At 47.9% G+C, this 17831-nt stretch overlaps 1 protein-coding gene across 1 annotated transcript in view; it reads left to right on the top strand.

Moving 5' to 3' along the window:
• otud7a (OTU deubiquitinase 7A) overlaps positions 1–12738 on the top strand; it is a gene marked incomplete at both ends in the record, with an annotated part of 24925 nt that extends 12187 nt beyond the window's left edge. The window contains 3 exons of the mRNA XM_080002964.1: positions 10580–10694; positions 11151–11235; positions 11326–12738. Of these exons, the coding sequence (XP_079859090.1) occupies positions 10580–10694; positions 11151–11235; positions 11326–12738 (1613 nt within the window). The remainder of the gene's footprint in view (positions 1–10579; positions 10695–11150; positions 11236–11325) is intronic.
• Positions 12739–17831: the final 5093 nt, after the last annotated feature.

Here is a 17831-nt window from a genome sequence, read left to right as displayed (position 1 = left end):
ACTACTACTACTACTACTACTCCTACTACTACTACTACTACTAAACTACTACTACTACTACTACTACTACTACTACTACTAAACTACCACTACTACTACTACTACTACTACTACTACTACTTCTACTACTACTACTAAACAACTACTACTACTACTACTACTACTACTACTACTACTACTACTACTACTACTACTACTAAACTACCACTACTACTACTACTACTACTACCACTACTACTACTACTACTACTACTACTACTACTACTACTACTAAACTACCACTACTACTACTACTACTACTACTACTACTACTACTACTACTACTACTACTACTACTACTACTAAACTACCACTACTACTACTACTACTACTACTACTACTACTACTACTAAACTACTACTACTACTACTACTACTACTACTACTACTACTACTACTACTACTACTACTAAACTACCACTACTACTACTACTACTACTACTACTACTACTACTACTACTACTACTACTACTAAACTACCGCTACTACTACTAAACTACTACTACTACTACTACTACTACTAAACTACCACTACTACTACTACTACTACTACTACTACTAAACTACCACTACTACTACTACTACTAAACTACTACTACTACTACTACTACTACTACTACTACTAAACTACCACTACTACTACTACTACTACTACTACTACTAAACTACCACTACTACTACTACTACTACTACTACTACTACTACTACTACTACTACTACTACTACTACTACTAAACTACTACTACTACTACTACTACTACTACTACTAAACTACCACTACTACTACTACTACTACTACTACTACTACTACTACTACTACTAAACAACTACTACTACTACTACTACTACTACTACTACTACTACTACTACTACTACTACTAAACTACCACTACTACTACTACTACTACTACCACTACTACTACTACTACTACTACTACTACTACTACTACTACTACTACTACTAAACTACCACTACTACTACTACTACTACTACTACTACTACTACTACTACTACTACTACTACTAAACTACCACTACTACTACTACTACTACTACTACTACTACTACTACTAAACTACTACTACTACTACTACTACTACTACTACTACTACTACTACTACTACTAAACTACCACTACTACTACTACTACTACTACTACTACTACTAAACTACCACTACTACTACTACTACTACTACCACTACTACTACTACTACTACTACTACTACTACTACTACTAAACTACCACTACTACTACTACTACTACTACTACTACTACTACTACTACTACTACTACTACTACTACTAAACTACCACTACTACTACTACTACTACTACTACTACTACTACTACTAAACTACTACTACTACTACTACTACTACTACTACTACTACTACTACTACTACTACTACTAAACTACCACTACTACTACTACTACTACTACTACTACTACTACTACTACTACTACTACTACTAAACTACCGCTACTACTACTAAACTACTACTACTACTACTACTACTACTAAACTACCACTACTACTACTACTACTACTACTACTAAACTACCACTACTACTACTACTACTAAACTACTACTACTACTACTACTACTACTACTACTACTAAACTACCACTACTACTACTACTACTACTACTACTACTAAACTACCACTACTACTACTACTACTACTACTACTACTACTACTACTACTACTACTACTACTACTACTACTAAACTACTACTACTACTACTACTACTACTACTACTAAACTACCACTACTACTACTACTACTACTACTACTACTACTACTACTACTACTAAACAACTACTACTACTACTACTACTACTACTACTACTACTACTACTACTACTACTACTAAACTACCACTACTACTACTACTACTACTACCACTACTACTACTACTACTACTACTACTACTACTACTACTACTACTACTACTAAACTACCACTACTACTACTACTACTACTACTACTACTACTACTACTACTACTACTACTAAACTACCACTACTACTACTACTACTACTACTACTACTACTACTAAACTACTACTACTACTACTACTACTACTACTACTACTACTACTACTACTACTAAACTACCACTACTACTACTACTACTACTACTACTACTACTACTAAACTACTACTACTACTACTACTACTACTACTACTACTACTACTACTACTACTAAACTACCACTACTACTACTACTACTACTACTACTACTACTACTACTACTACTACTACTACTACTAAACTACCGCTACTACTACTAAACTACTACTACTACTACTACTACTACTAAACTACCACTACTACTACTACTACTACTACTACTACTAAACTACTACTACTACTACTACTACTACTACTACTAAACTACCACTACTACTACTAAACTACTACTACTACTACTACTACTACTACTACTACTACTAAACTACCACTACTACTACTACTACTACTACGTCTAATACGTCTCTCTCTCCCCCCTCCACCTCTCTCTCTCTCCTCCTCCACCTCTCTCTCTCTCCCTCTCTCTCTCCTCCTCCACCTCTCTCTCTCTCTCCCCCTCCACCTCTCTCTCTCTCCTCCTCCACCTCTCTCTCTCTCCCTCTCTCTCTCTCCTACTCCACCATTCCCTCCCTCTCTCTCTCCCCCTCCACCTCTCTCTCTCTCCCTCTATCTTTCTCCTCCTCCACCTCTCCCTCCCTCTCTCTCTCCCCCTCCACCTCTCTCTCTCCCTCTCTCTCTCTCTCCCCCTCCACCTCTCTCTCTCCCCCTCCACCTCTCTCTCTCCCTCTCTCTCTCTCTCCCCCTCCACCTCTCTCTCTCTCCCCCTCCACCTCTCTCCCCCTCCACCTCTCTCTCTCTCCCCCTCCACCTCTCTCTCTCTCCCCCTCCACCTCTCTCTCCCCCCCTCCACCTCTCTCTCCCCCCCTCCACCTCTCTCTCTCCCCCTCCACCTCTCTCTCCCCCCCTCCACCTCTCTCTCTCTCCCCCTCCACCTCTCTCTCCCCCCCTCCACCTCTCTCTCCCCCCCTCCACCTCTCTCTCTCCCCCCCTCCACCTCTCCCCCCCCCCCACCTCTCTCTCCCCCCCTCCACCTCTCTCTCCCCCCCTCCACCTCTCTCTCCCCCCCTCCACCTCTCTCTCTCCCCCCCTCCACCTCTCTCTCTCCCCCTCCACCTCTCTCTCTCTCCCCCTCCACCTCTCTCTCTCCCCCCCTCCACCTCTCTCTCTCCCCCTCCACCTCTCTCTCTCTCCCCCTCCACCTCTCTCTCTCCCCCTCCACCTCTCTCTCTCTCCCCCTCCACCTCTCTCTCCCCCTCCACCTCTCTCTCCCCCCCTCCACCTCTCTCTCTCTCCCCCTCCACCTCTCTCTCCCCCTCCACCTCTCTCTCTCCCCCTCCACCTCTCTCTCTCTCCCCCTCCACCTCTCTCTCTCTCCCCCTCCACCTCTCTCTCCCCCTCCACCTCTCTCTCCCCCCTTCCACCTCTCTCTCTCCCCCTCCACCTCTCTCTCTCTCCCCCTCCACCTCTCTCTCTCTCCCCCTCCACCTCTCTCTCTCTCCCCCTCCACCTCTCTCTCCCCCTCCACCTCTCTCTCCCCCCTTCCACCTCTCTCTCTCCCCCTCCACCTCTCTCTCTCTCCCCCTCCACCTCTCTCTCTCCCCCCCTCCACCTCTCTCTCCCCCCCTCCACCTCTCTCTCTCCCCCCCTCCACCTCTCTCTCCCCCCTTCCACCTCTCTCTCTCCCCCTCCACCTCTCTCTCCCTCCCTGGTTCACAGTTCAACTTCACCATTACCTCATTAAAAGTAACAAGTACCAACAACTTTACTTTGACATTTTACTGCTATGACTGCTCTTCTCACCATTATTTTTTCTTTTCTTTTATACATTTTTGTTTTTCTTTCATTTGTTTGTTTGCTTTTGTTTGTTTTTCTCCTCAAAAGTACATTCATTCACTTTATATAATGTCACTGTGTTACTAATAATAACTCATGTAAATACTAATCAATTATTAATGTATTTATTTTATTATTGTGTATTATTAATACACACAATCCATGTAAATTATTAATTCCCAAATGTCTGTAAACGACTCTGCAAATTTTGTATGAAAGATGCTAAACAAATAAAGATTACAATTATTATTATTTTTATTATTATTATTATTTTTATTTTTATTATTATTATTATTATTATTATTATTATTATTATTCTATTTCCCAGACGTCATCACTGTTAGATAATGTCCAGTCGGACTGTTCGGTCCCAGATTCTCTTTGAATCTTCATAAAAATCAGCTCAGATTGGATCCCAGAGACCAGGTCTGATCATCGGGTCTGTGGCCTGATCCGGGTCAAGCTGAGGGTCCTGGTGTGACCCGGCACACGGGCCTGGACCTCCCCGGGGGCAGTTCCTTGCTGGTCCAGCAGGTGGTGCACGTGTCCAGTCAACCCAGCAGGGGTTCCCGTCTGGTGCTCTGGTACAGTGTGTTCCCTGTGGGATTAGACTCCCTCTCCTCCCTCCTCAGAATGAATGTCATGAATACTGAGCCCCCCCCCCCGCACCAGGTGGTACTTTTATGTGCGTGCGTGATGTCATCATGTCAGGTTATTGTCTCATGACCTCGGTGTTGGATTTCAGGCTCATGGAACAGTGTGTCCCCACGCAGGGAACATGGGTGACCCGGACGCCGTCCTCACCAGGTTCACACGCTGGTTCTTTGACTTGTAGAGCATCGGTTTTCAATCTGGTTCACATCAGGGACCCTGGGTTTGACCCTCGTCAGTCCAGGGATCCATTAGATCAGTGACGTTGTCACATCTGCTTCAGTGTCTCTGCTCTAGTCTGGGAGTTGACAGTGGGACTAGGACGCAAACATTCCCTAACGGTGCTGACGTCTTGGAAATGAAATAACGGTGAAGTTGAACTGTTGGTCATTGTACCGGGGACCCCCTGGAACCTCTGGAAGGGCCCATCCGGGGTCCCCGGGCCCCACGTTGAGAACCACTGCTGCTGTAGACTGTACCGCAGCCCCTTGCTGCCTCCCTACATCACCACATATGGGCAGGGTTACCAGGCCCTGCCCAGCCTGACCGCGGTGGGGTCTCCCTGTGTGTGTGTGTGTGTGTGTGTGTGTGTGTGTGTGTCAGATTAGAGCCGTGCCCCTCCCAGTAACTTGAGCCTGAACGGCCCTGACACATCACGCCACCGAGCCCTCCATGGGGCCGCGGGCCGGCGGGTGGAGCCCCGGGGTGGAGGGGGGGAGTCCACTCACTCACACTTTCTTTCACAAAACTCCGTCTTTATGCGTTTTCTTTTTTTTTTTTTTACTCTATTTGAACGGCTTGGCTCCAAAAAGAGTCACCAGGTGTGAAAACTAGCAGACCCTACCTGCCTGGAGCAAAGTCATCAAGCAGGAGTACTAGTTACGTTAATGAAGTTAAAAAAAGTACATTTAATGCACTTCAGTAACTACAGGTACTTGAAATTTCCTTCCTAGTAATTGTATTTACTGAAGTATATTCCATTTTGGAGCCTTCTGACTTTTACTCCACCACATTTCAAAGCAAATATCCACATGTTTTACTGTACAACATGTACTAACACAGTGGCTTTATTTAACCTTGTTTTTAACCCGTATTTATATTTATTTATGCATCAAAATCAGGGACTGGATCCAACAAACTTCTATTGATCAGCTCCATCTCCTTGTAAATCACTGACTCCACCTGTTTCTATTTTATTTTAAATCACAACCAGCATCTGCATGAGCATCATCTACAATAGAACTTTATGAAGTATTCAAGATTCAAGATTCAAGATTTTTATTTGTCACATACATATACATACTTCCATACATATATGCAGTGAAATGTAATGCAACGCACCCGGTGATAGCACACAATAAGTCCTAGGAAAAAGTACAAAAATAAAATAAAATAAAAAGTAGAAAATTCCCTTCTAATAGACCGACTAACTGACTCCTAAAACGTAATACAGTAAGTGGAATACTTATAGAATAAGATAAAAAATATATAGAATAAAATACAATAAAAAATAAATTGAAATAAAATGGAATAGGTTGAAGGAATATGCCTATGTATATACAGATATGTGCATTTAAAGTGGCATGTGAATTAAAGTGGCATGTGAATTAAAGTGGCATGTGAATAGTGTGAGGTAGTGTTTGGGATAATACAGCACAGTATACAACAGTACGGCGCAGCAATACGGCATCACGAACAACCCTGAACAGTGATACAGTATGCGGTACAGTATGCTACATACAGTACAGTAGGTAGTGGAGCCTAGTGCATGGCTCAGTTAGGACCCCTGGTGAGGTCAGCGTTGACAGTTCTGATGGCTTGAGGGAAGAAACTCCGTCTCAGTCTCTCTGTTCTCGCTGTGTGACTGCGGAGGCGCTTGCCTGACCGCAGCAGCTGAAACAGTCCGTTGTTGGGGTGATGAGGATCCTTCATGATCCTACGGGCTCTGCTACTACACCTCCTGGTGTATAACTCCTGCAAGGGGGGGAGGGTAGTTCCAGTGGTACGTTCACCCTCCGTAAACTCGCTGACGTCACTTGAACTCGCTTGGAACACGTCCCAGTCTACGTCAGTCAGAGCCTCCTGAAGCGCAGCCTCTGATTGGTCCGTCCACCGCTTCACTTCCCTCGTCATCACCAGATCCCGCGCGATCAGAGGCCTGTAAACAGGAAGCAGCGAGATCGCGGCGTGATCTGATTTCCCGAAAGCAGGAAGCGACACGGGCTTGTATCCGTTCTTGTAAGGAGTGTAACAATGGTCCAGAGTTCTGTCTCCCCTGGTGGCACACGTGATGTGTTGGTGGAAATTCGGCAGAACTTTTTTCAGGTTGGCCCTGTTAAAGTCCCCAGTCACCACCACAGCCGCGTCGGGATGTCTGTTCTGAAATCCGCACAACACATCGTACAGAACCGACAGAGCTGCGTCGGTGTCCGCTTGCGGTGGGATATAAACGGCTGTAATGATGACCGTGCTGAATTCCCGGGGGAGATAAAATGGACGGCATAGTATGGTCAGCTGTTCCAGGTTCGGCGAGCAGGAGTGGGAGAGGAATTTGGTGTTGTTGGCGTTACACCAGCGGTTGTTTACCATTAGGCAGACGCCTCCACCTTTGGATTTCCCCGACTCTCCCGTTCTGTCGCCGCGGAACACGGAGAAGGCCTCGGCTGGACGTATGGCTTCATCCGGCACCAGTGGGGTCAGCCATGTTTCCGTCAGGCAGAGGACGCAACAGTTCCTCGTGTCTCGCTGGAATTGAATCCTCGCTCGAAGTTCATCCATCTTGTTCTCCAGGGACTGGACGTTGGCAAGAAGGATGCTTGGCAGAGGTGGACGGTAAGGTTGCGTCCTCATTCTGACCCGAATGCCGCCTCGTTTACCTCGGTGCTTCCTCCGTGGGCCGGCTCGTGGAACAGCGACTCCATTTTTGTTGTAGTTGTTGTTGCGAGTGTTCCCGCGTAGGATTTCCGCCGGCCACTCTGCTCCCACGGATAAAAAGTCCCAAAGTTGTTCGTTTAGGGAAATTTTTATATCCATGAGTGCATCGCGGCCGTATGAGTTAATTGTTGATATTTTTCTGGCGAACATTGTGATAAAAAAAGGAAAAAAATACTAAAGAGTAAGAAAGTAACCGGAGCGCCGGCGCAGGCGACCGCTAGGGGCGGCGCCACTATCGCCACACCAGACTCCTGTTTTCATGAAGTAAACGAAGACCTACACCTACACCACAAGTTGCGGCTCCGCCCGCGTTTAACGAGCGTTTCCCTTTAAGACGCTCCCGGCGTAACCATCCCAGCGCATCGGAAATTGAAGAGTCTTTTATGCCGTGATGCAGACGTGAGCGCTCAGTCATTCCCACCGCGTCTCCGTCAGGCAACACTTGTTGACGTGCTCAGCCGCTGCTGGCTGCGGCGGAGCCCTCTGAGCGGCGCGGCCGCAGGGCACCGTCCCGCGTCCGGGAGGCCACACTCGGACGGTTTCTCGGCGGCGCAAATTGCTCCTGGAGAGCTTGAATTCGGAGGAAGACCAGCCTCCATTTCCGGCTGGAGTGCAGAACCCTGCCCTGGGAGGCGGTGGAGAGCGGAGCCTCTGCTTTCTGTCTCGGCTTCCAGGGGAAGGAAAACAGATTTTGATCTGCAGAACTCACAGAGACGCATGAACGCCTCGCCCCATGAACGCCTCGCCCCATGAACGCCTCGCCCCATGAACGCCTCGCCCCATGAACGCCTCGCCCCATGAACGCCTCGCCCCCATGAACGCCTCGCCCCCATCAGCTGTGTCCTCCCGAGCCGGTTCCACCCGAACGCGGAACCGCTCGCCAACATTCCAGGGATGTCTGTGATGTCACTCATGCGCATGTATGTGAAGGTCACCGGAAGCAGCTCCTCTGGGACGGGGCCGGCGTCAGAGACGGGACAGCTGCACGGCGGAGGTCAGAGCCTCCGTCACCCCCCCCCCCCCCGAAAACCTCGCTACCGCGACCTCAGCCTCCCAGACGGCGATAGACGTGCTAACGGGATAGAATGTGTTTGTCCGCAGGCTGATCTTATCGGCAGAACCAGGCCGCGCTCGGCGTACGTGCACCGCCGCGCGGCCCGAGTCGAAGGGGAGGAGGACACAGGAGGGAGGAGGAGGAGCGGGGTGGCCGCGGCGCCTCTCCGCCTCCGCCCGGCGGGGCGACGCCCTCCGCCCTCCGCCCTCCGCCCTCCGCCCCGCCCCCGACGCACCTGCACCGCGTTCTCGTGTGTGGTCGTGGCTCTCTAAGCGTTTGGACTTCACATCGCAGCTCGTACCAGCAGCTGAGACATCGACTTTTAATACTTCTCTACATGAGGTTTTACTTTCTGCTGTTCCAAAGTGTTTCATTTGTTATTTACGTCGTGGAAAATGTGGAAAATAAGTCGTTTGGAGAAATATTAACGTGCAAAATGTTGCACAAAAACAACACACACACACACACACACACACACACACACACACCAGAGTTCACACCAGGATTGATTTATCCGCCAATGATTGTGGATGTGTTCCAACTTGTCTGAGATATCATTAAAAATAGCGCCCGCATCTATTTTTAATGCTTGCACGGTAGAAACGTGGATTTGGCGGCGTCCTGGTGAACCAGATCTCAGTGTGAAGACCCCGTGTCTCTCCCTCTACGCCACCTCTTCACTGCTCTTAACATTAACAAAAGGACGAAAGAAAGAAAAGCTGCATTCAACCAACATGATGTTTTGGACGGAAAACTATTTCAAAACAAAAATATATAAAGATAAAATATATCCTACATGCAGTCACATGCACAATGCATCACACCACACCTCTCTCTCTCTCTCTCTCTCGCTCTCATAATGTGTCTGAAATTAATATTTTAACATTTTTTGTTTCAATTCGAGGAAATCATTTAATATTCTTTGACCTTTCTGCCTTTCTACCGTCCAAAATCGGATAATTGCCGCCTAACGCCACCTCTGACACAACCTACACACTTACACACACAGACACACACTTACACACACATACACACACTTACACACATGTACACACACTTACACACATGTACACACACTTACACACATGAACACACACTTACACACATGTACACAAACTTACACACACGTACACACACGTACACAGACTAACACACAGCTTTCATAAGGGGACGCTGGGCGTGTGTTTTCTGTACTAGTGTTGAAACGTTCTCCTTGCTGAGAGGAAGTGCTGTAATGCTGCTGCTCCTTCACTCTGGTGTTCATACATCACCACCAGGAGCTTAAAATAAAAATAATAATAAAAGAATAATAATAATAAAATAATAATAATAATAATAATAATAATAATAATAATAATAATAATAATAATAATGGAAATAATAATAAAATAATAATAATAATAAAATAATAATAATAATAATAATAATAATAATAAAATAATAATAATAATAAAATAATAATAATAATAATAATTATAATAATAAAAATAATAATAATAATAAAATAATAATAATAATAATACAATAATAATAATAATAAAAATAATAATAAAATAATAATAATAATAAAATAATAATAATAATAATAATAGCAACAATAATAATAATAAAATTAACAATACTAACACTAATTACACTAATAATAATAATAATAACAATAATAATAATTATAATAATAATAATTATTATAATTTGTCGTCTATATCCAAAAGAAAAGTCTGTCGGTTTTCCTCAATTGAATTCCCATTCCAAAAACTCTTTCCAACACACGTGATGACTGAGGGTTGGACCTTCTGTTCGTTCATGTTTGAGGAAATGATCTGCCCAGAGTTGAGTGATTTCCACATCCTCATCCAAGTCTCCAAACCTCCTCTCAGGCTTTGCTTTTTAACCGTGCGCTATGTATCATGAAGTGCGTGGAGTCAGGTACGGTCCCGGTGTCTCCACTAAATCGCTGCTTCTCCTGCAGCCATCGTCCCGCTGACCGACTCGGAGCACCAGCTGCTGGCTCTGCACTACGCCGTGGACCCCGGCAGCGGCTGGGAGTGGGGGGCGGACGACAGCGAAAACGCAACGCACGGCGAGTAAGTCCCGTATCGCCAGGGCGGAGGGTGGAGGGTGCAGGGCTCTTTTAGTCCCAGAAAGAGGCGCCGTGACCCGAGGGTTTCTTCTCGCTGCACTCGGCACCGTCACACTTGTCTGGCCGCCTCCTCCAGAGTCATGTGAGGGTTCCCCGGGAAGCTGCATTCCTCTGGGTCGGCTTCTCGACTCCCGGAGCTTTTTGTAACGGTATCTGTTGAACATTCCTTCCGCTCAGGTGGTCACACATACCTTCACTTTGCATCCATGGCTTTCAAAGGCTTTCGTGTTTGTAGGAACAGAGGAACACACGCAGCTCTGTGAGGCCTTTTCTTGCAGTTTATGTTTTTAATCATTTGCAGGCCACGCCTATGCCACTGCTAAGTCCTGTGCCCGTTCTATGTAATTCTGTATAGTTGTGATATGATCATAGTAGCACATTTCTTCATTTCTGCCCACAGTCTCATTCTGTCTCTGGAAGCCAAACTGAATCTCCTGCACAACTACTTGAATGTAACTTGGATCCGTATTCCGTCCGAAACAAGGGTAACGTGTCATGTACATGGTATTATAAAATAGTGTAACAAAGCTCAACATGGAAGTTATTTGACTGTGCGGCGTTCTGTGTGTTTTCAGGCTCCTTTAGCTCAACCGGAGTCTCCCACAGGCTCCGCCGGAGAGGACGTCCAGTCCTTAGCGGAGTCCATGGACTCGGACCGCGAGTCGGTCGGCAGCAACTCCAACGTCAATGACGGTAAAAGCATCAAGGACAAGGACAAACAGCGCAAGGACAAGAGCCGGGCCGACTCCGTGGCCAACAAGCTGGGCAGCTTCAGCAAGACCCTGGGAATCAAGCTGAAGAAGAACATGGGCGGTCTGGGCGGCCTCGTGCACGGAAAGATGAACAAGTCGAACCCCGGAACGGGCCGCGCCGGGGAAAACGGAGCGGAGAAGACGAAGAAGAAGGAGGCGAGGAGGGACGAGTCCGGTCAGTCCGCCGGCTCCACCTCCAGCGTGTCCCCCGCCGACAGGGACCGGCCCCCCAGCGTGTCCCCCACGGACCAGCAGGACGCGGCGGGGCAGGGCTCGGGGGACCGGACACTGGGCGGCCTGAGGTCCAGCACCGACGTCACGCTGAGCCTCAACATCCTGCGAGCGGCCGTGCAGGGAGAGCGCGAGTTCATCTGCGCCGCGCTGCTGCTCACCAGCCGCCGCCACCAGTTCCATGAGGAGATGATCCGCCATTACCTGGCCAACGCCCAGGAGCGCTTCAACCAGGAGCAGGAGCAGAGGAGGACGGAGCCCCCGCCCAGCGAGGTGAGCGCCCCCCAGGGGGAAAGGCCCCCCGTCCCGCCCCAGCACAGCCCGACTGGCGGCCCCGAGACGCCCGTTGCCCCCCTCGGCCCCGCCTGTGGCTCGCCCACCACCACACCCCCAGCCCCTCACCCCGCCCCCTGCTCGGCCACGACCCCGGCTCCGGTCCCCCTCGCCTCGCCAGGTGTCGCCGCTAAGAGGCTCGGACCCATCCCGGTGTCCGCCCACTACAGCCACACCCCTCCCATCCAGCGGCACAGTGTGGTCCACCTTCAGGATGTGCGGCTGTCCTCCTCCCCTCCTCTGGACGCTCCCTATAGGCCAGCGGTGGGATCTCTGAAGACCTGCGCCACATACCCCCAGCAGAACCGCTCGCTGTCCTCACAGGGCTACAGCCCGACGGGCCTGTCGGGGGTCCGCCCCGCCGGGCGCCGGTCCTACGCCATGCCCGCCGAGCTCAAGTCCTACACCTACACCAACGGGTTCGACGCGGCTGATGTTCGGGACTGCCTGGAGTTCGCCGACGAGGACTCCTCGGCTTCCGGGCGGCTCGGCCCGGACAGAACCAGAGGGCGGAGACCCGCAGGCGTCCTGTTCTGCTTCCAGCAGCGACACTGCAGGACGGAGGACTGTTCCTTTTATGGACGACCAGAGACGGAGAACTACTGCTCCTGCTGCTACAGGGAGGAGCTGCGGAGGAGGGAGCAGCAGAGCAAGCTGCAGGGGGCGCTATAACGCTGGGACCCAACCACTAAACCACACCCTCTGCACCTAGCATTTAGCCAGTTTTTTTTAACCTAAAGCTTATTTTTCGACCATGGAGAGTCAGTCCGAGTGATCGGCATCAGAACCTTTTAAATTGATCCAGTATTGAGGGGACAGTCGACAGTCACACGATGGGGCTACTGCAACCATGTCGTTCGGCAACCGCCATTGCCCCCTTGTCGCTCGGTCCTCAATGGCAGCGAGCCTCTCAACACTGGATCAATTAAAAATACGGTTCGAAAATCCAGGAGTTTTGCTTCAACATTTCAGCCTGAGTTCTGCCGCTACGTCCAGAAACAGCCCAAGGGGCTTGTTTTAGTGAATGATGACAGAACCGGAGGCCGAGCGCCTTCCAGATGTTGCGTGTGTGTGTGTGTGTGTGTGTTCACCTTTTACTTGTTTTAGAGTAAAAGTCATCCGTCCTGCCGCGCGTTTTGGACGTCAGGACACTGCGCGTGTGTGAGGGCGTGTCCTGTGCTTTTCAATGTAAAAGCGTTTGTGTCTTACATAGACGGAGTCGTTTGGGTATTTCAATCAGTTTGAATGCACTACTTTTGCTTAGTTCTTCAATATGTGTTTGTGGAATCAATGTGGTCGATTTGCAATCAAGAGAAAAAAAACCAATGGGGGGTGTTAAACTCAAAGCAATAATTTGTTGGTTTTTGCTCCTCTCCCAGTTTGTCTATGCACCAACCATAGTTACTGTAAGTTAACTGTGTCTCGTATATCGTGAGGGGTCGTCACCGTGTGCTTTTGTGAAAGAATGTGAAGTACGAGAATATACATTAATATATAAATTATAAATATTAGCGCTGGAATAGGATCTAATGTTACGCTATTTTATTTGTGAAATGTACCTGTCAGAATTTGACTCAACGCATTGTGTGAAATGTCATGTGGACCTCTGCCTTTTAATCACACTCCTAAAATATCACAAGCACTGCCAAGAGGGCTGATTCAGAACGTTACCGACAGTGGTTTTACGGTACAATGTGTGCCAAAAACAAAACAATACGCACGGGATGATTTAGTCTTTTGCTGAAGTGACGGATCACCGCCCAGTTGGGAAGGGCGTGTCCCCAGGCCAAAATGCGATTCCGTCCCCCAACATGCAACACTAAGGCGGCAATACGCGGTGACGGGTGTCCAGAGGCTCCTGTTCCCAAAAGCTGCTGCTCAGAAGCCCTCCGCCTTGTGATGTCATCAGTGCTTTAACCAATCAGCGGCTCGGGTCCCGAGGCCTCCGAGCGCTTGTCCACATGAGTGTCCGTGTGTCTGCCGCTCGCTAAGCTTCTGTCTTTCTACTCCACGCGCCACCAGACTCTCCTCCTTTCTACGTACGTGACCATGGACTCCCACCATGTTTAGAACTGTAAGATATGATTTTTGTATTCATTTTATTTTTCAAAATTTTACACAAATTTAAATTATTCATTTGCACATTAGGTACAAATGTAAATAATAATAAAATAGATTATTGTTACAAATAATGAACGGCTGTCTTTGTTTTTACAGACGTGCATGTCATGTCCTCATGAGGATGGATGGAAATATGTAGGATGGGTGCATGATGTCTGGGTGGAGAAATGGAGAAATGGATCAGCTGATGGATTGTTGGGTATCGCTCCCACCATCCCTTTTTTCTTAGTTTGTTCACAACATTTTGGTTTTTCCATTTTTAAAGCGCTAAAGCTCAGACACTGCGGGATGCACTGGGGGCTGAGTAAAGAAGAGGAGCTGAGCCTACAAACGCAGCAGCGAACCGGCGACAGCCACATGACCCAGTTTGCTGCACGACCGGTAGAGCCCCGGCGCTGCTCCACCCCCCGTGTCTGGGGGTGTTCCCTGCAAGACATTAAACAAGAAGTTAAAACAGGGGGTGAGTTGAAGGACAGGGTCGCCATTTTTCAAACCCAGGTCCTATTAAAACGTTGGTTCCCATCGTTTAAAGCTGTTCACAGCAGAACCTCTCCAACACTTTACCGCTGAGAAACTGTGTTTAATGCATTTCCTATGGGGCAAACGTTCAAGCCTTTTCAAAAATGATCAAAAAAACATTTCTCCTTTTCGAAAATATGTCAGTATTGCCATTCTTTAAGTTGAGCTGAGACTGCTCACAAACCCTGCATTTTATCAAGCATTTCCGGCTTTTATTGACTCTTTTGCACTTCTGCGAATCAGTAAGATGTAAGAGACTAGAAACAAGTTGCGGCGTTTCCTACTGGCAACCTGCTGTAGCCAACGTTACACTGTGGATGTACTGTGGGGGGTTATATATACATATATATACATATGTATATATATATATATATATATATATGTATATATGTATGTATATATGTATGTATGTATACATATATACATATACATATGTATATATATATATATATATATGTATATGATATTACTGTTTTAAAAACAGGTTGGTTGTGAGAACAGAGTTTCTCTGTTTGGGGGCAGAGCTGGTTCCTTCAGCGTCTCGTGACTCGTGGCGGCAGCACCGCTCACCGTCAACGCTCCAATTGTTTTCTCCTGCTCCTCATCCCAGTTACACACAGTTACTGGCAGTTACAGGAAATTATTTGTTACATTTGGAAAAAAAAGTTGCCTCTCCGAGAGAAACCCTGACGCCGGGTCACAAGGCGGCGCGTGCTTGCTGCTCGCCGCCTTTTAACCCTTCCACGCCTTCACCCCCCAGTCCTTTACGTAACAAGCGCTCGATCCAGCTCCGTTTCGCTGTCCCATCCAACTTCCTGAGGATTTCATTTGAATTTGGACCGGTCGTCCGAGCCGCTCACAGCAACGAGGAGCTCCGTGCTCAACACATCACTGCAGTTGTTTGACTTTCCTCTCTCTGAAGGAGAGAACCTCCGTCGCCGCGCCAATCATTTCTCCCCACAGAGCTGCTGAACTGAGGAGTATGTACTTTCATGGTAAACAGCGTCTTTATGTAGGTTCTGAAATTAAAATGTGAAATATGTACCGTATGGTATACAGTATTTGGTTCAGTATTCTAGAAATACCCCCGATCCTCAACAGTGTTGGAAAATGCAGCAAAGAGGCAGAATAACACGATGCATACGAACAACAGGACATACCAGGAAAACACAAAGCACCCAATAAAACACACAGTGTATACTGTGTATCCATGCACAGTACTTGTTTGGTAATGAAAGTTCGAGCGTGCAGTGTGCAAACTGAGCTTTATTGCACAAGGGGTTGTTGATTTAAACTGAAGGTAACCACCACACACACACACACATGCACGCACGCACGCACGCACGCACACTCCAGCCCTTGTTCCAGTCCAGTGCCAGCCTCTGAGCTCATCTCCCCCACAGCTCTGTTCACTGTGGAGTGGGTGGCATCACTCGGCCCCGCCGCCTGCAGTTCGGGGCTTGTTACCACCGACCCTCTCTGTCTGTGAGCGTCCACGCCGCGGTGAGTCAGTCTCACCCACACAGCACCATGTGACGAAGCGCTCTCCCACCCCCGTCCACATCCCTGCATCTTTATTTACCTCGCTGCCTCACGCTCACGTCCCTGGAAGGCCGCATGCGTATTCTCGCCGGACGGCGAACGTGTCCGCCGGCTCGTCCCGCTTGCGTAACCTGACCGGGGCGTGTGTGGTCGTCAGGGAAGCGGCCGACGCCCGGTTCTTCTTCGCGCTCGCTTCCTGTCGAGAGATGTCGACAGAGCCGCCAACTCAAGAGTTCGCCGTGTCAACCCTCCCTTTGCTCAAGATCAAAATGGAGGCCAGAGACACAGGGTTGCGCAAACCAGGGAGAGGAAGCAACCACAAAGCAGCAAAAGCTGAGACCCCTCTGCCGCGTCGGGAGACACCAGACGCCTGTTCAGTGACGCGGTTCAGAGACGGACAGATCGTCCCTTCAGACGGGAGGTTTTCATTGGACTGTGAATTGGTCTGAATTCGGAGGAAGATGTCTGTTATGAAGGAAGCGCGCGCCCCTCCCTCATTGTGTCGGGCTCTAAATACGGCGCACAGCGAGGTGTGAGCGCTCAGCGCCCGGTCACCTGCTCTCTGTCACTCCCTGCGGTGACGGTAAATATTTGCAAATAGAGCCGCGGTGGAGCAGTGGGCAGCTGCAGTACAGCGCCCGGGGACCCACTCCAGCTCTTTTGCCGGTGCCTGGCTCAGAGGCAGTGACAGCAGCACCAACCCCTGAGGTCTCTTGATGGTGGCAGGAAACCGGAGCACCCGGAGGAACCCACGGGGAGGACATGCAAACTCCACACTGAAAGGACCTGGGACGGCCCTGATGGGAGTTCCTGCAGTTCTTCGCTGTTCTCGCCTGGGATGTTACTCACACTTTAATATGAACACACACACACACACACACACACACACACACACACACACACACACACACACACACACACACTGAATCCAGGCCCACAGTTACGTTTTGCTCCCTCTGTGACTCGATCTGTCCTGGCATGGCTGTGACATAACACTGCTGTTTTGCAGTGTAATTTTAGATTTTTGTGAGAACTAAATACGACTATTAATGCCTTTAAGAACTCCGTGTCCCGGGGTGCGTTATAGTAGAGGCTACAATGCATCCTGGGACATGTAAATACCTGTCTTACTATTTCTAGGTCAATCTGAATGGAAGCAAAGTGGGTTTAGTTTTAATAGGACTATATCGACCCCCAGTACTTGCTGGAGGTTTTTTATTTATCATTAACAGCAAATTGGACCTTTTATTCCGCATTTGGGTTTTAGAGAAACGAACCAGATGAAATCACAGCTGCTTATTTTTTAAATTTATTTCCAAATGTAAACTTCACTATTTCATGCATACAAGTTATGACAACATACATTAATCAACATCTCATTTTTTTAATATTTGCATAGGACATGGTCACAATATATTGTCTAACATGTAAAAAATAATGCCATACAAAGGTACAGCAAAGCAACTATGGGCCAGCACGTTGAGTGGATGTGGGTTCCCAGAAGCTGTACAACTGCTAACATTTGAGTGTAGTGAGTTATGTGAGGCGATGGGTTTGTTCGTCTCTTAAATCGTAGTAGTTAG

This window comes from Zeus faber (genome assembly GCF_960531495.2).
Source record: "Zeus faber genome assembly, chromosome: 6".
NCBI classification, from domain to species: domain Eukaryota; kingdom Metazoa; phylum Chordata; class Actinopteri; order Zeiformes; family Zeidae; genus Zeus; species Zeus faber.
The sequence above is the reverse complement of the archived record's forward strand: the minus strand, read 5'-3'. Positions and strand labels throughout refer to the sequence as shown.